Raw genomic sequence first — 23,589 nt, forward strand, 5'->3', positions numbered from 1 at the left:
TTTTCACTGATTGGATTATATAAAGGACACTACGGGATATATACATTACATTATGTATATTACACACTTTTAAATTAAGCAATTCCTATTACAGAAATCAAGTACATAGCAGTATTATGCCCAAACTACTGTTACTAGTCTTACTGAACTATTTTACTGAGACTGCATGTTGAGTGTCAAGGATCATATTACCCCTACCTTACCTGACACCCCTAGACCCACTTCAATTTACTTACCGCCCCAATAGATCCACAGACGACACAATCGCCATCACTCTGCACACTAGCCTATCCGATCTGGACAAGAGGAATACCTATGTAAGAACGCTGTTCATTGACTATAGCTCAGCATTCAACACCATAGTACCCTCCAATCTCATCATTAAGCTTGAGGCCCTGGGTCTGAACCCCACCCTGTGCAAGTGGGTCCTGGACTTCCTGACGGGCCACCCCCAGGTGGGGAAGGTAGGAAACATCACCTCCACTCCGCTGATCCTCAACACTGGGGTCCCACAAGGGTGAGTGTTCAGCCCCCTCCTGTACTCCTTGTTCACCCATGACTGCGTGGCCAAGCACACCTCCAACTCAGTCATCAAGTTTGCAGATAACACTACACTAGTAGGCTTGATTACCAACAATGACGAGACAGACTACAGGGAGGAGGTGAGGGCTCTGGGAGTGTGGTGCCTGGAAAATAACCTCTCACTCAACATCAACAAAACAAAAGGAGATGATCGTGGACTTCAGGAAACAGCAGAGAGTTCACTGTTTTCTATACTATTCTACGGTATCTCATTCACTTAATAGTGTTAATTATTAAGCCATGTAGTGTATGTTAATAACATTACTCATCTATATGTATATACTGTATTCTATACCTTAGTCCATTCGGCTCTGACTTCGCTCGTCCATATGTATATACTGTAGTCTTAATTCCTACTTAGATGTGTGTATTGGGTATATGTTTAATTTGTTAGATATTACTTGTTAGATATTACTGCACTGTCGGAGCTAGAAGCACAAGCATTTCGCTACACCCGCAATAACATCTGCTAATCTTGTGTATGTGACCAATCAAATTTGATTTGAGTGGCCTAGCCATAGCACCACTCTTTCTGAATGCTTGGATCCAGGATCAACTCCTAATCTTACCATGTGTGGGACTGAGGGCTGCCCTCTGGGCAACAGCTGATGTGGGGACAATGGGATGATGGAGAGGTTGCTTGGCATCAGTCAAGGAGCTGGAAGAAAGAAAAAAAAACTCTGAAATAGATAGCATGTTTACTTTATGACTGTATGCTCCTACAAACTCCTGTCAATGAGATTTTTCCAAATCTTAACAGCCCACATGGTGGAGCTCCACACAATATGAGAGGACAGAGTGCTGTGTGCTGCAGTAGACACATCTGCCATGCAGACTTGGCCTCTGGCCACAGCTGCTGGTTTGCATGTAAAGATCAAATAAAGATGAAACAGATGCAGAATCAGATGACTCAAGCGTGAGAGAGGAGACTCTGGGGACCTTCTGTCTTTGGAGAGAACTTTTAGTCATCATCATAATCACTGACATTATTACCATGTTGAAATGACAGGGAAACGTCATCCAAAACATAACAGCGTGAGCAAATCAGTGTCATTATTAAAACAAACATATATCTGAGAAAGTGCATTAGGTCACTGGGCCAAAACATATGAGCTCAGTTTACCAAACAACAACTAGGAGAAAAACTGTCCAAGAATGTATTAAGCTAGGTAAGATGCTCTCTTGAAATGATAAATATTGGACTGCAACTTGTTAAAGGTATATAGCTCAACTTAAGTCATCTATAAGTGTCTAGGCAGCAAGAGTATAGTTACTTTGTCAAGTTGTCTCATGTCTTAACTACTAGGGAACCAACAACTGTAAAGACTAATTTATGGCAACAATAGTGAGATGGACAAGATTAAGAACGTGGGAGTTAGGCCAGGGACTCAACCATTAACCTTTCTTGTCCTGGTGTTACCTCCCTCTGCAGCTCACACTGGCTCCATGCTGTCCATTGACAGCGAAATCTGGGATCATTCTGAAGGATATCTTTAGAAAGTCACAAGATTCTGAATTGGATTATCTTTTAGAAACTGTTTTGTTCCAAGTCACTGTAGAACGGTTATTTCACATGCCTGCAAAAATGTATTGACTGCAATAATTTGAATTGTTGTTTCAGACTTGCTTCATCTGTCTGCACTGGTTATGAAGCCATGGTCTATCGACTCTTCAATGACCAATCTGTCAGTGCAGACACAAGCCACTGGGTACAGTCAATTCCACGTTGGTTCAGCGTAATTACATTGAAATGTGGAAACAACGTTGATTCAACTAATGTGTGCCGATTGGGTTTCACCGTTTAGTACCAAGACAACAGCAATCCAAATGGTTGTGAGCAGTCTTGTAGATGCTTAGTCATTGAAAACAGTCATTCAACTGTAATGACCAAGTAAAAGTCTCAATGCCATTGACGTGGATCTTATAGAAACAACAGGTGGATTTGTTACTCATAGCCAAGTGGTATGAGGTGTCAGAAATGTGTTGCCTTTGTGGGACAATAAAGTTGTAAAATACTTTCATGGTCTGAAAACAAAGCACAGTTTCTGTCAGAGACCAATTGGCAGATCTTTGCCCACCCAAAAATATTTCTGGAATGATTTGAGAGAGGCTCAAATATTTGCGGAGTAAATGTCTCCTCTGTTATGAACAGATTTGTCAGAGCAAATCAAATAATGGTGTGTGAATTACATGGTTTTGAGGACACACATCAGTAACTATAGGAGCAGTATACAACAATGAACAGTATAATAACTGTTTCCTGTATCAACAACAACAATCCCTGCACATATTTCACAACAACAGGAAAGTGATACAGCTACAACCAATGACCTAACCTGTACAACTTGAGACATCGTTTTACTGTTTGGGATAAAACCATTGTACATACAATCACAACAACACACAGAGCCACAACTTTGTGCAGGCCTGACCCATAACTCACCTGTTGTCCCGTGTTGTCCCTGTCCCTGCAGCAGTTCCTGGATCAGCATTCCTGGCACCCTGGAAGCAGAGATCACATTAAAGGCGGTTGTTCTCTCTTGAAGGAAATCTCAGATACTTAGACAGAGCAGAGGTGGTGACCACTCCCAAAGGAGCCAGAGGAAAACAAAACTCCCCTGGGTCCTACACTCCTTTGAATACAATGATACTCCTTTGAATAGAATGATAAGATTGATAATGGTATTTTTATCTGTGGTATCTTTGTTTGAGGAGTAACAACCACATACAGCTGATGATTAGATGAGGTGCAAATTAAGGTTGTGAAGAGAATCAGCATCAACATTTGAAGAGTGAAATCAAATCCTTGAATTCAGCATCAAACGCATACAAAGCATACAAGTAGTGCTACAGAGGTTCAGTTGTTTCTACTGACAGCGAGAGGGAAAAATCCAACAAATACTTGTTGGATTTACAAGCAGATTTAGATTTGTGGGGGGTTTGGAGGCATGTGATTTGCGTCAGACACATCCAAGTGCAAGGCAGGCAGGCATGTCCTGGGGGCGTGAGTAAGGTCACAGGGCAGTGTCAGGGTTGGCATGCAGGGTTGTCTGTCTCAAACAGTTCTCAGGAGGGGAGATGCTCCATAGCTGGAAGGGACTATCATCAACAACAACAGATATAGTCAATTGAAACTAGGTGAAGGTTCTGGTATAGCATTGGGGAAGTCTTATTACTTTATTGCAACAAAGAAAAGTTATGACGCTGTCTTTGGATAAGCCCTGCTTATGATAACATGGATTTATGATATTGACTTATGCATGCAAGTAACCAGACCTCATTGCTAGAGGAGTGAGAGAGGGGGTTACAGGCAGGGTAGCAGGGAGGAGTGTTGCTTCAGCAGAGTCACAAGAAGGGCCTCAGTACCTCACCCCGGCCTCGTCGTGTCTGCTTCTTCTGGGAAAGTCTTCTCTCCAGACCCTGGATGTCCGAGTCCAGCTCAGCCTCAAAACAGCTCAGCTCAGAGAGCAGAGACTCCTGGCCAATGCAGCGCAGTGGTTGGAAGGAATTAAATCAGTCAAATGATACACTATATATACACAAAAGTATGTGGACACCGCTTCAAAGTTGTGGATTCGACTATTTTAGCCACACCCGTTGCTGACAGGTGTATAAAAATCGAGCACACAGCCATGCAATCTCCATAAACAAACATTGGCCTTACTGAAGAGCTCAGGGACTTTCAATGTCACTGAAGCGCGTAGCTCGTAAAAATCACTGTCTTCGGTTGCAACACTCACTACCGAGTTCCAAACTGTCTCTGGAAGCAACGTCAGCACAATAACTTTTAGTCAGGAGCTTCATGAAATGGGTTTCCATGGCCAAGCATCCGCACACAAGCCTAAGATCACCATGCGCAATCCCAAGCGTCGGCTGGAGTGGTGTGAAGCTTGACACCATTGGACTCTGGAGCAGTGGAGTGATGAATCACACTTCATCATCTGGCAGTCTGACGGACTAATCTGAATTTGGCGGATGCCAGGAGAATGCTACCTGCTCGAATGCATAGTGCCAACTGTAAAGTTTGGTGGAGGAGGAATAATGGTCTGGGGCTGTTTTTCATGGTTTGGGCTAGGCCCATTTGTTCCAGTGAAGGGAAATCTTAATGCTACAGCCTCCATAATCAACTGGCGGACTGTGGACCAGATCTGGAACTGGGTCAATACGGACCGCAGGTCCCCAAAAAAAGTATACAAATATATATATACAGTACCAGTCAAAAGTTTGGACACACCTACTCATTAAAGGGTTTTTCTTAATTTTTACTATTTTCTACATTGTAGAATAATAGTGAAGAAATCAAAACGATGAAATAACACATATGGAATCATGTAGTAACCAACAAAGTGTTAAACAAATCAAAATATATTTTCGATTTTACATTCTTCAAAGTAGCCACTAATTCCTTGATGACAGCTTTGCACCCTCTTGGCATTCTCTCAACAAGCTTCACCTGGAATGATTTTCCAACAGTCTTGAAGGAATACCCACATATGCTGAGCACTTGTTGGCTTCTTTTCCTTCACTCTGTGGTCCAACTCATCCCAAACCATCTCAATTGGGTGATTGTGGAGTCCAGGTCATCTGATGCAGCACCATCACTCTCCTTCTTGGTCAAATAGCCCTTACACAGCCTGGAGGTGTGTTGGGTCATTGTCCTGTTGAAAACACATGATAGTCCCACTAAGTGCAAGCCAGATGGGATGGCATACTGCTGCAGAATGCTGTGGTAGCCATGCTGGTTAAGTGTGCCTTGAATTCTAAATAAATCACAGACAGTGTCACCAGCAAAGCACCCCCACACCATCACACCTCCTCCATAATCAATTCACCTACTCCGCGTCTCAAAAACACAGCGGTGGAATCAAAAATCTCAAATTTGGACTCATCAGACCAAATGACATATGTCCACCGGTCTAATGTCCATTGCTCATGTTTCTTGGACCAAGCAAGTCTCTTCTTATTATTGGTGTCCTTTAGTAGTGGTTTCTTTGCAGCAATTCAACCATGAAGGCTTGATTCACACAGTCTCCTCTGAACAGTTGATGTTGATGTGTCTGTTACTTTATTTACATTTATTTGGGCTGCAATCTGAGGTGCAGTTAACTCTAATGAACTTATCCTCTGCAGCAGAGGTAACTTTGGGTCTTCCTTTCCTGTGGCGGTCATCGTGAGAGCCAGTTTCATCATAGCGCTTGATGATTTCTGCTACTGAACTTGAAGAAACTTTAGAAGTTCTTGAAATGTTCTGCATTGACTGACCTTCATGTCTTAAAGTAATGATGGAATGTCGTTTCTCTTTGCTCTTTGCTTATTCTCTTTTCTCTTTGCTTATTTAAGCTGTTCTTGCCATATTATGGACTTGGTCTTTTACCAAATAGGACTATCTTCTGTATACCACCCCTACCTTGTCACAACACAACTGACTTGCTCAAACACATTAAGAAGGAAAGAAATTCCACAACTTAACTTTTAACATGGCACACCTGTTAATTGAAATGCATTCCAGGTGACTACCTCATGAAGCTGGTTGTGAGAATTCCAAGAGTGTGCAAAGCTGTCATCAAGGCAAAGGGTGGCTACTTTGAAGAATCTCAAATATAACACTTTTTTGTTTACTACATGATTCCATATGTGTTATTTCATAGTTGTCTTCACTATTATTCTACAATGTAGAATGAGTAGGTGTGTCCAAACTTTTGACTGCTACTGTATATATTTTTTAGTCGGTTGGTGTTTCGACCACTAGTATATAAACACGCATAAGACATGGAAGAATGCATAGAATTGCAGGAAATTAGCTTTTAAACAGTAACAACAAAAACATCTCTGCCCAATTCAAACTGTGTAGTATTGCAAGAAATTAGCTTTACAACTGCAAAATGTTCTCCCTGCCAACAAGAGGGGTGTGAACAGTTGGGGTCGTATGGGTTGCGAGGTGTGGGTTTGTTACTATGCCGATAAATTACATTATCCATCCGGACCTTTGCCACCTAGGAAATTTCTGTGACCGGACCTTCTCAAATAGTACTTGAGTACCCCTGTGCTACAGCATATTTTAGATGATTCTGTGCTTCCAACTTTGTGGCAACAGTTTGGGGAAGGCCCTTTTTTGCACAAAGTGAGGTCCATACAGAAATGGTTTGTCGATATCGGTGTGGAAAAACATGACTGGCCTGCACAGAGCCCTGACCTCAAATTGGAAGGCCGACTGTGAGCCAGGCCTAATGACCCAACATCAGTGCCCGACCTCACTAATGCTCTTGTGGCTGAATGGAAGCAAGTCCCTGAGGCAATGTTCCAACATCTAGTGGAAAGCCTTCGCAGAAGGATGGAGGCTGTTATAGCAGCAAAGGGGGGACCACCTCCATATTAATGCACATGATTTTGGAATGATAAGTTTGACGAGCAGGTGTCCACATAGTTTTGGTCATGTAGTGTACCCACTGAATACAGTAATTCTCTAAGACATTGTTGGCTCCATAGTTGTATAATCCTGGTAAGATTCTAAGTTTTCCTTATTCTTTGCTAGCTCATTAAAACAATCATTGCACTTGGCCATCATGGTCAAGGTTATGACAGCTATCATATCACTGTGAGCACTCACCTCGAAGGCGGATGGCTTAGACGGCTTCTCTATGGGGGACCAGGGTTCCTCTGTAGGTCTGTGCTGGGGCGGCTGCTGGGACGGCTGTAGTGGAGGCGGCTGGGGCTTCTGCCCTGGCTGACCCTGAGGCTGGGAAACAAACATAAAGACTTTGAACACACAGTCAGACAGGGAGAACAGAGATTTGGTCAGTTGGTTATAGTAGACGTATCAAACAGTAAACGACTGTAGAGGTTGCATCCTTATAGGTTACTTATAGCCCTAGCATTTCATCCAACTGGGTCACTTCGTTTACACTTCATCCACATCAACAATTTAATAGCCAGACGAAACAGAACTCATTCCCTCATTAAGAAGACATACTGTTTGTCCCAGTTACTGACACCAGAAAGAATTGCATCAAGTTACACTCTTTTAAAAAAAAACTTCAACTTCCTAACTCTATTTCCTGTTCCTTGAAATACCTTGGCAGAGTGAGATCCAGATATAGCCAAAGTATTCTCTCAGCCAGGAGTTATCACTGGAATCACAGGCCATGATGTCAGTTAGGAGTGCAGCAATTGATGTGGTCGGTGTTCTCTGATTGTGTGATTCTCTGTACACAGGCAGGCCTGGTCTAAGGAGAGAAGTCGCTGGAGGTAGAAGATGTACCTAACCACAGATCTAGGATCAGATTACACTACTGTACCGCCACTCTTAACTTTAACCATTAGGGGGATTAAAAATAGGCCGTGGCTGCGGATCCATAGATAACCTCCCTGTTCCGCCCCCGTCCCGCCCCCCTGGATAGATTCGTATCACGTTCTGCTCATCTGTTTCTTTACCTCTACTTTATGGACACATTTGTGTGGTCTCCCTCCTTTCCCGTTTTTCACTGTCAATCGAGAATGATAATTCTTCAAGTTTTCCCAGTGAAATGTCCATGCACATCCATGCAGCGTCTGCATGCCAACCATTTGATTTCAATCAGTTACATGGGAATATGCATTTAGATCGTTTCAGTTATGTACAGTGTTGTTTCGAATTATGTATAGTGGAAGAATTTTAGAGTAGATGGTGTTAACTGTAGCATACCTGTGTTTTGTTTCAATCAAAGCACATCTTTTTTGGGCCGGGCACTATTGAGTTGTGGCCGCATGAAAGAAAAACAAGCACCTTTTGCCAGAGTAGCTTCGGGACCTTTAAGCTCCGAAAAAGAAAAGAAAAAACCCGGGTCCAGAAAAATATCTGACCCTGTATCAGTGAGTTAACTTTGACCTAATCTGGAGGAGTCCAGGCTATGACCTCCTGAGGAAATACAATAAGCCTCCACGCTGTGAAGCATTACACACCACAAGAGGTTAACAGGCATAATCAGTATCACAAGACGCCTGGCCCCGTGGGGGACTCTACTGTGGCAGATGGGAAACAAAGCTTTATTTTCTTCCCATTATGAGACGCCAGGCTCAATTTGCACCAGATCTGGGACGTGGTGACAAGAGCCATTCAAAACTTCAGCCCAGACAAACACAGTCCACTAAATCATTCAAGGTATTTTAACAGACATTCAGTACTCACAGGGCATCACACTCACAAACATGTATGGGCAGTTAAAAGAGTTACCTTATTTATTTTAGTAAGATAATAAGTTACCCAGGGAACACATGCATCACAAACAGCAATACTAACACTGTTGACCACCCGGTAGTTCACGGCAGTTCATGGTAAACAAACACTTTCTTCATGTTATTTTGCTTGTTCCAAAAAATTCTCGCAATTAAGAAGGAAACCGGAAATACACCTGGTGTGGGTGTGCCATTGTACCAATGATCGCATTAACAAGTTCCTGATTATCTGGCGTGAGATGCTTGATTGATTGAATTCCTTAGATCATTAAAAGTAGTAGGCTGCTCCAGCTTGAGACAACATTACATACATAAAAAATTTACATAAAAACGCCTGGAGGCTTATTTTCATTGTGCTCTCAGCTGAGAAGCATTCCAGGGTATTGACACAAACTAATCCTCATAGGAAAAAGATTAGGTGAACGCTGTCACAAGTAGCTCGAGGGCAGCCCACCCCCACACTAGTGAATACAGCACATAGAAAAACTCACAACAATAGTTCTGAGGCTAAGCCACAAATCTTTTGAAAACTTTAATGAAAAACAAGTTGTTTTACAATCAGGAATTTTGAATCTAACTCCAAGAAAATATGTGCAACAGTGCTACCGTTCAACACAAACACTATGTCCAGGTGCCATCTAAATTCCAGTGTGTAGTAATGCTGCATGTTAAATTAAAAAGAGTGTGAGGCTTTACCTGACTCTGGACCTCTGATGTGGTGCTCTGTCCAGGCTCAAAGTCAAATATGCTCCTGGGCTGTGGAGGGTGCCCCCATCGGTCTGAAAGCTTATCTTTAACCCCCAGCTCACTCCTGAAACACAATCCCCAACATACACGCAAACACAAACAACTTAAATCATGGATTCATTGTCAGTGCCTGTAGGAACAGATCCAAACTTGTCTATCCGGCACTTGTTTTTGTCTCTCCCCCGACTCCTTGCCTTCCAACTGGGTTGGAATTCACACATATAGCCATTCACCCAATTACCAGATTGGCAAAAGTTGCATGTACCTCGTGTTTCACAATGACTGATCACATGCATCTGATGTTCTGTGAACTTAGTCATGGTTATACAGTAGTAGAAACAAACACATCTTAACATTCTCAACAGGAATTCTACTGTTGTTTTAAATAAGGAGGTTGAACATGAACTCGCCCAGTCGTCTTCATCAGTCTCTCTGTCTCACCAGTCAGGGAGGGCTCCATAATTGTCCATATGGGTCAGAGTCTCCTGCCCACTGGCTGAGTCAGCAGCGAGGGCCCGGCTCCCTTAAGATCAGTAGAAATGAGTGTTAGGAAATACTGGTCATCTAAATAGAGTAGATTTGTTACAGTTCAGAACATGAAACCTGATATTTCCACTGCACTCACTTTCAGCAGACCATCGCTCAGAGTCCTCGTCAGTTTCTATCAAATGGGCAAAGACAGCAAAGAGAAACAGGGATTTAGATAACAGTAATCATAGTAAGCCCTCACCCCATTGAGAGGTCTGTAACATGTACGCTGGGAGTCGGGAAACAAGTTCAGGGAGTGACTTTTAATAATAAATAACATAAGCAACAAACAAGAAACAACAGAGTAGCGTACAGACATGAAACAACGGAACAGAAACAATAAAAAATATATATTTAACCTTTATTTAACTAGGCAAGCCAGTTAGGAACAAATTCTTATTTACAATGACGGCCTAAACCGGCCTAACCTGGGCGACGCTGGGTCAATTGTGCTGCGCCCTATGGGACTCCCAATCACAGCCGGTTGCACTGAGATGCAGTGCCTTAGGCGTTATTGGGGCTCCCGAGTGGCGCAGCAGTCTAGGGAAAGAACCAAAAGGAGTGACATATATAGGGAAGGTAATCAGGCAGGTGAATGAGTCCAGGTGAGTCTGATGATGTGCGTAACGATGGTGACAGGTGTGTGTAATAATGAGCAGCCTGACGACCTCAAGTGGCGGAGAGGGAGTATACGTGATAGTACCCCCTCCCTGATGCGCAGCTCCAGCCGCAGGACGCCGACCAGAGGGACGGTCCTGAGGACCAGGCCGGTCACTTCTGCCGAGGCGCGGGAACCTGTCGAGCCGGCCGAGGCGCGGGAACCTGTCGAGCCGGCCGAGGCGCGGGAACCTGTCGAGCCGGCCGAGGCGCGGGAACCTGTCGAGCCGGCCGAGGCGCGGGAACCTGTCGAGCCGGCCGAGGCGCGGGAACCTGTCGAGCCGGCCGAGGCGCGGGAACCTGTCGAGCCGGCCGAGGCGCGGGAACCTGTCGAGCCGGCCGAGGCGCGGGAACCTGACGAACCGGCCGAGGCGCGGGAACCTGACGAACCGGCCGAGGCGCGGGAACCTGACGAGCCGGCCGAGGGAAGCTGACGAGCCGGCCGAGGAAGGGGAGCCTGACGAGCCGGCCGAGGAAGGGGAGTCTGACGAGCCGGCCGAGGAGGGGGAGCCTGACGTAACGAACCGGCCGAGGCGGGGGAGCCTGACAAACCGGCTGAGGCGGGGGAGCCTGACAAACCGGCTGAGGCATTGGAGCCTGCCGAGCCAACCAAGTCTTGTGAACCTGACGAGCCAGCTGAGGCATCCTCGGTAGACTCGGCAATGGACGCTTGACGGGACAACCAGGTCTTGTAAACCTGACGAACCTGCTGAGGCATGGAAGCCTGACGAGCCAGCTGAGGCATCCCCGGTAGTGGCACACAAACTACAATCACATAAAAAAATATTCCTGATACTCCCCTTTGGTGAGGCGTTATTCTGTCCCGTGTACACTGGGAGTCGGGAAGCAAGTTCAGGGAGTGACTTTTAATAATAAATAACACAAGGAACAAAACAAGAAACATGAGTAGTGTTCAGACATGAAACAATGGAACAGAAACAATAACGCCTAGGAAAAGAACCAAAGGGAGTGACATATATAGGGAAGGTAATCAGGCAGGTGATTGAGTCCAGGTGAGTCTGTTGATGCGCTGATGTGCGTAACAATGGTGACAGGTGTGCGTAATAATGAGCAGCCTGATGAACTCGAGCGCCGGAGAGGGAGTATACGTGACAAAGTCATGTAGATGAGGAACATCCACCCATTTGCTCTGTTGATTTGTGATCATCTCAAACCTTTAACTCATAATTATGATGCTATATTCTATTCAGTTGTTGATTCAATGCCATTATCTTTGATATGTGAGTAGTGCAAATATTTTCTGTGGTCTGCCAAAAGAATCCATCACCTGCACAATAATCAGGTTGGTGCCTGATCAGACACAATATTACACTCCCACAGTGGTGGGACTGGGCCTCTGAGGAAAGATCAGTGGCTGTGATACCTGTTGAGGTTTAAAAGCCAACTGCCTGGAGAGTGGTGACGCCTGAGAATCCAAAGATCCATCCTGGACATTCCTGTCATCTCACCCTGAGTATCACCAAGCATACACATAACCATGAATAGAATACTGATATACAACTGGAGATGAGGACCGGTATGAAAGATGTAGGATGGAGTTAGATATGTGGAGAAGTTGGAATGACTGGGTATAGATATCAAAATGGCTTGAGCGTTCTCTCCTCTCCTTGGAATAATCTGCACTCTGGATCAGCTTTCTGGAGGCTGACATTGACAGAAAGGAATTGTCTGTGTGGGCTGGTGTGTGTGAGAGAAGGGGCGAGGTAGGAGGGGTCATACCTTCTGGCTTCTTGTGGATCTGTCTGAACATGCTCCTGTACCAGTCTTTGGGCTGGTTCACACTCTGGTGTGAGAAAAGAAGGGAAAATGACAAAAACATATTTGTAGACATTTGTAGACTCAGAAGTTTCAGAGTACATAAATTAGAACATTTTGGCTCCACGTAAATGACAACTAGGAGCAGACCAAGGAGTTTTTTCTGCGTGAGTGACCAATTTAGGAAAAACTCTGGGCCCTAGGACAATATGTGTATAGTGACTCTTGAGCTCCACTGACGAATGGTGCTGTACACTATGTTTATCTTACTGATCTGGAGGCGATGGGCATCCCTGTCTCATCCACTGGGCCGATCCCAGAGAATTTGATAAGGCGCTCCTCCCTCGTAGCAGCCCTCCGCGGCAGAGTGAAAGAGCCCCTGGTCTGGACTCCATTAGACAGACCCCCTGTTACAGAGAGAGAGGACAGCACAGGTCTGTTATCAAAGGCAGTTTAAACTGTCCTCATTCTTCTTCTACATGTCAGCTGAGTAACAGTATGAACATTCAAGCTGTCTTCACCATCATTGCCACTGGGTGGCCACAGAGTGCCACTGTGAAATGGAGTTTGATTTCATTTATGAAACACTTTTGTTAATTGTGCGGTTAATATCCCACATCATATAATTTATTTTAGGGTGATAATAACATGATTGTAAAGGCTTGATTGAAGCTGGTTATAAAAAAGATCTGTCCTTCAGTGGTACATAAAGCTTTGACACATGAAACAAAGTTATGAAAAAATATTTTAGCACAAGATTCAACCCATGCTCTACTTGGCCTAAACACTGGGAAGAGACTACATCACATACAGTATTAGTCATGTCTCCCTTGAGGGTACTACTTTCACCAAAGATCCCATAATACATATTTAAATCAAACTCAAACTGTGATGCTCTATATTATAATTTCAAGACAATTCTAATCTTACCATTTGATTGAGCAGGGCCATAGTATGATCCAAAACGAAGGGGGTCAGTAAGAGGGCCACTCCCATTGACCTCTGAGACCTAGGATGGAAACCCAGTCAGTCCTATATTAGCATTAGTTGGAGAGCATTTGACTGTGAGTATTGTCGCAGTCAAATGGGAAATGAACAACAACTTAGTGTGTAGTGCAGGATACATTAGCATATATTGAATTATCCAACACAAAGACAGGACCTCTATCAATATCCAGTACATTCCAATCCAGTGGCATAACATTGAACCTGTGATACTAGACAATTCCACAGGGAGAAGCAGCTGTCTGATGAATATGACATATAATATAACCCTAACCCAACCAGTAACCTCAGACAAACGGCTGTTATCATTGCAGTGCTACAATAACCAGTTGTATCTCCTTGAGAGTGTTGCTTACCTTAATTTGCTCCACAGGTGGCAGTCTTGTGGAACGGAAGGGGCTGAGAGGGGGGGTGGGGAGCCCCGGGGAGATGACCACCACCTCCTGGGTCAGGTCTGGAGGGGACAAGTGATGCTGCTGACTGGAGGAGGGACCATCATCAGAGAAGACGATACAAGAGCCGTTCAGATGGTCCCGGACTTCCACACGATGCTACAGGAGAGACAGTAGAACACTATATCTAAATACAGCCATGTCATGTTGTCAGTGGGTCATGTCATGTTGAGATGATCACTTCACCCTTCTGTCTCTCTGTGAATGTTTATGTTCATTTGTCTGTCTTTCTGTCTCTCTCTCGCTCTCTCTCCTGGTGAAAAGGCCTCGAATTTAACTAAAGCAGAGTTGCAGAAGGAAGTGCTGTTCCATCCACTTCATCATCTTCCTTGCAGAGGCTGGAGAAAAGGCCCATTCAGGACCTAAATCAGGGGGCTGAAATAGGAGAGGCACATTATAAACCCATTAACCATCCATTCAGCTGGGCTGCGTATTCTCCAACCAGGGGGCGTGGCCCAGGCCGAGGGGGTCGGAAAGGGGTTGCTGATGTTGACCACAGTGAAAGTGCACCACTGTTAGCGATGCTCCCAAAGCCCTCCCCTGCTCTCTTCCTTTCCGTAGCGGGTACGCCCCCCTGGCTGCCCAATACTACCCATCCTATCCAACTCCTGCGTGTTTGAATGCATAAGGGGGGCGTTTGAGCTCTCCAGTGTGGACTCTGGGGGTCATGGGAAGTTCCTGTGCCTCTCACACAGGGTGACACTGTATCTAGTTAAATCAGAGAGATGCCATTGTGGAGCCAGGACTGGGGCATTTTCATGGAAATTCTAACCCGTCCATAAATAGCTGTTATTTTCATTCTACCTTGTACGTGTTAGTGTTTTTCCTTGTTGTTTAGCATATTTAAAAGGCATCCCTCTGTGTGCTGTTCATGCCAACTCTGCCAAGGCAGACTTCAAAGATAAGAATTATTGGCTCTGACAGAGCAAAATCTTTTTGTTTTTAACATCTCTAGCAAACCTTCAATGCTTTGAGTCTGCCTGAATATATTATGTAATAGAATTCAGTTCTACTAAGGATCTAGCTCTCTTCCTGTGTGTCTTACATTTTGAATTATTTGTGAGTTAGGGACCATGCCAAAATGCCTGTACCTGAGACTTCATGTCATCTGTTATGGTCCTGGATAGTCTCTGACGTCCAAGTCTTTGTGCAGATGCCAAAGTATCCACCTGAGATAAACAAAACACACATAAAAGGTTAGATCATGACCAATAATTGATGTCATGCTTACTCACACGCAGAGAACAATCACATCACACCACGGCAGCATATTCTCTTACACCCCCAAAGGAGACAAATAGATTCATGGTCAATTCCCTCTTAATCCAGAGACAATTGCATTATGCCTCTGAGCTGGGTCACATCGAAGTATTGAAGACTGATAAGAAACTGACCAAAAAGCTCAGGAGATGTAATAATGAAAGCAACTTAGAATGTCATTCAACCAGGGGAATCCAGGTGAAAGCTATGATCCCTTATTGATGTCACCTGTTAAGTCCACTTCAATCAGTGTAGATGAAGGGAAGGAGACAGGTTAAATAAGTATTTTTAAGTCTTGAGACAAATAAGACATGGATTATGTGAATGGGCAAGACAAAAGATTGAAGTGCTTTTGAACGGCGGATGGTAGTAGGTACCAGGTGTACCGATATTGTAAGGACCGACGCCGGAGATGAGATGCAGGTACAGGGAGTCAACATTTAATAAGGAATAGTCCTGAAACAAGACAGGCACAGCGTCAGCACACGGGCAAAACAACGACATTTGACAGGAGGGGAGGAGTGGGAGCACGCGTGACAGGTATGAGTGGGTCAAGAACTGCAACGCTGCTGGGTTTTTCACGCTCAACAGTTTCCCATGTGTATCAAGAATGGTCCACCACCCAAAGGACATCCAGCCTACTTGACACAACTGGGAGAAGTGAGTCAACATGGGCCAGCATCCCTGTGGAACGCTTTCGACACCTTGTAGAGTCCATGCCCTGATGAATTGAGGCTGTTCTGAGGGCAAAAGGGAGTGCAACTCGGTATTAGGAAGGTGTTCCTAATGTTTTTAGCACAGTGTATTTCCAGCAACAAACAACTTTTCCACTTTCTCACTCCATACAACAGTTATTGGTTAATTCGTTATGCATGCTGAGAATCACTCCCAGAGATCTGAACTTTGATACACTTCCCGGCAGAAGAGCAGGCATGCATTCAACACAGAATGATGTGTTCTCTAAAGATGAGTGAACTCATTCCAGATGAAAATAGCATTACTGTCTAGAAAACGTTGCATGTCTTATATAACGTGTATGTCTTATATAACTTGTAACGTCCTTTGCTGCGTCTCTATGGGATTGAGGCCCTCTTTTTCAGTGGAAGATTTAACATTTAATCTCTAAGTCATTAGTCATCTGCCGAACAACCTTTTCTGCCATAAATCAAAACTGTCCTGAGCAGAGTTGACTGAGGTTCCATAAACCCACTGTCCAGGCATTCTGAAAGTGGAAAGTTTGTCTTATCCTCCTTTCCCTGTTACCACAGCAAAGGCCATTCAAAACAATCACAATGAGTCACAAGTCTCCCTAAACTCTTCCATAACATAAAGCAAAGAGATATCTGTGAGAATGGACAGTGGAGAGAAAGTGAGCCATGTCAGACTGAAGTCAGGTCCTAATCACCGGCACCTTGGAAAATCCTATGAGGAGAGCTGTTTCTACATGAAGGAGATAGGGACTCTCGTTGGAGGCACCTCTCCTCCACAGTGGCTCAAAACATACATAATAACAGCGTTGGCATGGAAACTCAAGACCTGAAAACCTCTACAACTGATACTATGGGACTTGAGAATTGATACATGATTCTAAAGGTGAACTTTCTCCAATTTGGGCCTTGGCCAGGTAAGGTTGAGAGCTGTCCAACAGTATTTGGGTTGATGGGTTTTCCATGTGGCCCGTGTAACTGAACTTTAGAGACTGTAATCATTATGGTCAGTGCTCAAAGACAGATATATGCACTCTGTGTGTAAACAGTAGTACAACACAGGACCCAATGTAGCAGAGAGAGCCAATCAGTGTTCCTGGTTCCAGACAACGATGTCACTATTTCTGACTCCTCACCTCCGGATAAACAAGATTACATAAGAGGGAAAATAAGGGAAACGGGGGATCATTATCTATGATGTTTATGTGAGGGACACTGTACCAGTATATCAAATTTTCCAACAGTGTAAACTAGTTCGGCCTTCTGGTTGTTGTATCTGTGGTATTTCAACATAAGTATTCACACTTCCAATGGCCTTTAAGGCAGGCAGCATTATAGATGTTTGACATCATGTTGGTTTCTCGAAACTCTGTGGTCATTATGACCCTCAGGGATGGTTCTTTGTGATGCTCTGTGTTTTGACATTCACTCTGAGATCCCATCTCTCAGATTCATTGACATTTTAGACATACAGTCATTCCACACAGGAGGACTGTTTAATCTAATACTCTAAAATGGCAAACAACTGAGCTCCTTTTTGTTCCAAACACTGCTGCCATTCAGGTCATAACGTCAATCGCTGGAGTAATTGGGCTGTCTTTTGTTTCTTCTTTTCATGTATAAATATTATAAATTGTGTTATCGCAGGAGACATACTGTATCTAATCATGATCAATTAAGAGTGGGATCAACATGCAGACTGTTTTGTTACAGACTTTGAAAGAAAACAGTTGAAGACAAACATCCTCGCAGTTCACAACCAAACACCACTACAATATCTGCTCTGAGGGAGGGATCAAGTCAAACAGCCACTGTGGCACACCCACCCCCACTGGATACTGCATAGGCACATGTAACTCATGCACTGCAAAAATGCATGCTTTTATTAGAAAAGTCTTATTTAAAGATATTCTCCTGTGCACATATGTGCAGATATGTGCACCAGGTCATTGATCTCTCCCTCTCTCTGCTGTGTCCACTGAGACGTTGGGCCCGCCCTGCAATCTCATTGGATACCGCTGGGCAAGCCTCTTGCTAGCTGTCACTCAAATGCGAGGGGCTGAAGCTCATTACCTAGAACTCTCATTGCTAGGGGGCTGGCCCACATGGGGGCAAATGTAGGGAAAATGGCATGGCGCAGTTTCAAGAAACTGTCGCTTTCAAACTAGGGATTTCATGGCTTTTTGAGGTAAGACAGTAATTCTGCTCATAGATTATGCATATATATACTACCCACCACTGCGACCTGTTCACTCTCATTGGCTGGCCCTCGCTTCATACTCATCGCCAAACCCACTGGATCCAGGTCATCTACAAGTCTATGCTAGGTAAAGCCCCACCTTATCTCAGTTCACTGGTCACCATAGCAGCACCCGCAGCACGCATCCAGCAGGTATATTTCACTGGTCACCCCCAAAGCCAATTCCTACTTTGGCTGCCTTTCCTTCCAGTTCTCTGCTGCCAATGACTGGAATGAACTGCAAAAATCACTGAAGCTGGAGACTCATATCTCCCTCACTAACTTCAAGCACCAGCTGTCAGAGCAGCTCACAGATCACTGCACCTGTACATAGCCCATCCAACTAGCTCATCCCCATACTGTATTTATTTATTTATTTTGCTCCTTTGCACCCCAGTATCTCTCCTTGCACATTCACCTTCTGCACATCTATCACTCCAGTGTTTAATTGCTATATCGTAATTACCTCGCCACTATGGCCTATTTTATTGCCTTACCTCCCTTATCTTACCTCATTTGCACACACTGTATATAGACTTTTTCCTCTGTATTATTGACTTTATGTTTGTTTATTCCATGTGTAACTCTGTGTTGTTGTATGTGTCGAACTGCTTTGCTTTATCTTGGCCAGGACGCAGTTGTAAATGAGAACTTGTTCTTAACTAGCCTACCTAGTTAAATAAAGGTGAAATAAAAAAATAAAAAAAATATAAACTACACATTGAAACATCCAGCACAAAGCAGAATGTTTAAAAAATACTTTCTTAGTCGCCAAAATACCAGAGCCCGACTGGGCAAAAACTGGTTGAATCAACATTGTTTCCACATAATCTCAACCCAAAAAATCTGTGATGACATTGTATCACTGTGGAAAACTGATTGGATTAGCAAAAAGTCTTACATTTAAGGGCATTTCGTCTTTTGTTCACCCAACTTTTTTTCCCGATGAAGTCACATTAGTTGGAATTCACATTAGTTGTAAATCAAAACTAGACATTGAACTGATGTCTGAATCCAGTGTGGCATGTCTTTAACATTCAAATGCACTTCCAATTGCGGCAGTAACAATATCACTTCCATAGAATTCCAGCCTAGGTCTTTTTAGTATCTTTGGCAAAGCAACATTAACATTTAAAATAAAAACCGTAGCTAAAAGTATCTCCAGCGTATGCTTTTCTCTGTGTCTGTGCATTTGGCCTCCACCGCTCTCATTCCCTAATGGAGGATGGAGGACTAAATACTCAGAAATCAGCCAGAGCTGGCTGAACACATTCCCACTCCTAGAGTGCCAAACACAATCCAGCCTAATAAGGCAAAATCAGCTGTGATATCTGGTGAAAAATCCTGCTCCAGAACCTTGCTGCTTGCTGGAATATGTTTACTTTGAACACCCCACACATTCTTATCTGATTACAAGCGTGCAAACACCATGGATGGGATTCCTCCAACAGTAAACTATAGAATAATTAAATAAAAACAGACAATTTTACTCATCTAAATGCAATATGCAGTATATGAGTAATACATATCTGCAATGCTCATAATGTCTGGTTTTAACCATATATAGGGTTGAAAATCCTAGATCAGGGCTGGATTAAGTAGAAGGCCTGGACAAGAGAGGAGATGAGAGAGGAATGTCAAGGCCTTTTTGCAATTGCATTTACTCAACTCCTGCATCCTCTCTCCTCAGTCCTTTCTGGCCTCTTTTTGAAAAAGGTCAATGGTAATCAAGGAGAGGCGGTGAGGAGAGGGAAATTGGACAAAAATGGGATTGTATAAAAAAAGACTCTCCTTCTCCAATCGCGCATCATCAGGCAAATTGTGTTTACAGGGTGGAATCCCAAAATAAATGTATAAAGTGATAAAAACAAATGTAGCTAGTGCAAGAAATGTTATAGATAACAGAATAAGTAACATATCATTTTAAAATGTTTTCGGAAAAAACAAGCTGATTCAAAGGGGCTGTGGCAAATTTCAAAACTCTTCTTTGAAGAGGTAGGATACACTTAAGCTTCCACGCCAAAAGAAGGCTATCGAGGAGGGGAGAGGACGGAGGACGGACTTTTTCCCAAATGAGAAAAGGTCTGTGAACTTGACTTCCGAGATATTTCTTGTACTAAGGATACCATGATTAAGTCACATATAGTTTGGAGTGCTCTATTCAACCTTGGACATTTGTCACAAATGCAATATATTTTTCCCTACATCCGCACCGAGCTAAAGGCTAGCGCTGCCGCTTTCAAGGAGCGGGACACTAATCCGGACGCTTATAAGAAATCCCGCTATGCCCTCAGACAAACCATCAAACAGGCAAAGCGTCAATACAGGACTAAGATTGAATCCTACTACACCGGCTCTGACGCTCATCTGATGTGGCAGGGCCTGAAAAATATTACGGACTATAAAGAGAAACCCAGCTGCGAGCTGCCCAGTGACGTGAGCCTACCAGACAAACTAAATGCCTTTTATGCTCGCTTCGAGGCAAGCAACACTGAAGAATGCATGAGAGCACCAGCTGTTCCGGAGGACTGTGTTATCACACTCGCTGCATGGCCAAGCACGACTCCAACACCATCATTAAGTTTGCTGACGAAACAACAGTGGTAGACCTGATCACCGACAATGATGAGACAGCTTATAGGGAGGAGGTTAGAGACCTGGCAGTGTGGTGCCAGGACAACAAACTCTCCCTCAATGTGAGCAAGACACAGGAGCTAATCGTGGATTATAGGAAAAGGAGGGCCAAACAGGCCTCCATTAACATCGACGGGCTGAAGTGGAGCGGGTCGAGAGTTTCAAGTTCCTTGGTGTCCACATCACCAACGAACTATCATGGTCCAAACACACCAAGACAGTTGTGAAGAGGGCACGACAACGTCTATTCCCCCTCAGGAGACTGAAAAGATTTGGCATGGGTCCCCAGATCAGGTTATACAGCTGCACCATCGAGAGCATCCTGACCTGTTTCATCACCGACTGGTATGGAAACTGCTCGGCCTCTGACCGTAAGGCGCTACAGAGGATAGTGCGTACGGTCCAGTACATCACTGGGGCCAAGCTTCCTGACATCCAGAACCTATATACTAGGCAGTGTCAGAGGAAGGCCCAAAAAATTGTCAAAGACTCCATTCACCCAAGTCATAGACTATTTTCTCTGCTATTGCATGGCAAGCGGTACCGGAGCGCCAAGTCTAGGACCAAAAGGCTCCTTAACAGCTTCTACCCCCAAACCATAAGACTGCTAACAATTAATCAAATGGCCACCCGGACTATTTACATTGACACTGCTGCTACTCGCTGTTTATTATCTATGCATTGTCACTTTACAAATTACCTTGATTAACCTGTACCCCCACACATTGACTCGGTACCAATACCCCTGTATATAGGCTCGTTATTGTTATGTAGTTTTCTTGTGTTACTTTTTGATATATATATTTGTTTACTTAAGTTTATTTTGTAAATATTACTTATTTAGTAAGTAACTCTATTTCTTGAACTGCATTCACAGTAAGGTCTACACTTATTGTATTCGGCACATATGACAAAAAAACATTTGATTTGATATAGTTCCGGTGAAGGGAAATCTTAACACTACAACATACAATTACATTCTAGACGATTCTGTGCTTCCAACTTTGTGGAAAAAGTTTGGGGGAAGGCCCTTTCCTGTTTTAGCATGACAATGCCCCCATGCACAAAGTGAGGTCCATACAGAAGTGGTTTGTCGAGATCGGTGTGGAAGAATTTGACTGGCCTGCACAGAGCCCTGACTTCAAGCCCATCGAACACCTTTGGGATGAATTAGAACACTGACTGCGAGCTAGGCCTAATCACCCAACATCAGTGCCCGACCATTTCGCTACACTCGCAATAACATCTGCTAACCATATGTATTTGACCAATAAAATTGACCTCACTAATGCTCTTGTGACTGAATGGAAGCAAGTCCCCGCAGCAATGTTCCAACATCTAGTGGAAAGCCTTCACAGAAAAGTGGAGGCTGTTATAGCAGCAAAGGGAAGAACAACTCCATAATAATGCCCCTGATTTTGGAATGAGACGATCGACGATCGTTAGATACAGAGATCAGTAGAGACATGTAGACTAATTAGATTGTGTTGAGACAACACGCTACTTTGCAGAGAGAGAGAGAGGAAGACGGAGCTGGTGTTAGTTACAGGGACAGTGGATGATTATGTAGTGAGTCAGAATAGTGTCAGTCAGCATGGGGTCACTGAACTTCACCACACCCTGCTGCTGACTCCCAGGAAATCTATGGGACTTTTCCCTCACGGCCCAGAATAGCAACCGCGTAACTGAATAGAAAGGAGATGCTCAAATAGGTCACATCAATAGATGTGTGTAGTCGGCGAAGATCAAGGGACCGACCCAATAACGTAAGGTTGCTGTACGTAACCCCGGTTCTATGACAATATGAGTGAGGTCACTTACTATGGGTTAAGCCTTCAATGGATGTGGTCAATAAGGAACTCCTATCATACAACGTGTGTCGTAGACAGACCTCACACATATAAATCATAGAACTAGGATTACGTTAAGTAAATCATTTCAAATAATAATTTGGTCACTCAGTATGGGATATGGAAAACTCAAGTAGCATTGGTATACTCTCCCAAACCAGCTAATCAACCCTCAGAGGCCCCAAAACTAAGCAACGTACGTGCCAAAGAGGGTGCAGTGACGTCCAGTCGGTAGAACCTCATGAAGGTATGGACGGTGCCCCAACATGCTAAATTGCTGATGTCTTGCACAGAGATGCCTTTGAACAGTGCCCATGACGCACCCATACCTCTGGTGGAATGAGCCCTTAGGGATGATACACCCTTGCTTTTATAATCATTTATAATAGCATCCGCTATCAAGTCAAATTGTATTGGAATTAAGAAATATATAAATATTAGGACGAGCAATGTCGGAGTGGCATTGACTAAAATACAGTAGAATGCAATATATACGTATGAAATGAGAAACAGTATGCAAACATTATTAAAGTGAATAGTGTTCCATTTTTAAAGTGACCAGTGATTCCATGTCTATGTACATGGGGCAACAGCCTCTAAGGTGCAGGGTTGAGTAACCGGGTTGTAGCAGCGATGGCTGTTTAACAATCTGATGGCCTTGAGATAGAAGCTGTTTTTCAGTCTCTCGGTCCCAGCTTTGATGCACCTGTACTGACCTCACCTTCTGGATGATAGAGGGGTGAACAGGCTGTGGCTCGGGTGGTTGATGTCCTTGATGATCTTTTTGGCCTTCCTGTGACATCGGGTACTGTAGGTGTGCTGAAGGGCAGGCAATGTGCAGACCTCACCACCCTCTGGAGAGCCCAGCGTTTGCGGCCAGTGCAGTTGCCGTACCAGGCGGTGATAGTAGGAGGTGTTGTTTCCTACCTTCACCACCTGGG

The 23,589-nt window shown here is 44.0% G+C and overlaps 1 protein-coding gene across 1 annotated transcript in view; it reads right to left on the reverse strand.

The window, feature by feature from the left end:
• The window catches only part of LOC120020044 (vinexin-like), a 41,215-nt gene that overhangs the window by 9,729 nt on the left and 7,897 nt on the right, over positions 1-23,589 (reverse strand). Inside the window, exons 2-13 of the mRNA XM_038963512.1 lie at positions 15,050-15,127; positions 13,863-14,057; positions 13,432-13,510; positions 12,772-12,908; positions 12,466-12,529; positions 10,166-10,201; positions 9,982-10,063; positions 9,490-9,604; positions 7,190-7,318; positions 3,949-4,059; positions 3,026-3,084; positions 1,152-1,240 (exon numbers count right to left, since the gene is read on the reverse strand). Of these exons, the coding sequence (XP_038819440.1) occupies positions 1,152-1,240; positions 3,026-3,084; positions 3,949-4,059; positions 7,190-7,318; positions 9,490-9,604; positions 9,982-10,063; positions 10,166-10,201; positions 12,466-12,529; positions 12,772-12,908; positions 13,432-13,510; positions 13,863-14,057; positions 15,050-15,061 (1,108 nt within the window). The 5' untranslated portion in view covers positions 15,062-15,127. The remainder of the gene's footprint in view (positions 1-1,151; positions 1,241-3,025; positions 3,085-3,948; positions 4,060-7,189; positions 7,319-9,489; positions 9,605-9,981; positions 10,064-10,165; positions 10,202-12,465; positions 12,530-12,771; positions 12,909-13,431; positions 13,511-13,862; positions 14,058-15,049; positions 15,128-23,589) is intronic.

Source organism: Salvelinus namaycush, chromosome 1 (genome assembly GCF_016432855.1).
Source record: "Salvelinus namaycush isolate Seneca chromosome 1, SaNama_1.0, whole genome shotgun sequence".
Taxonomy (NCBI): domain Eukaryota; kingdom Metazoa; phylum Chordata; class Actinopteri; order Salmoniformes; family Salmonidae; genus Salvelinus; species Salvelinus namaycush.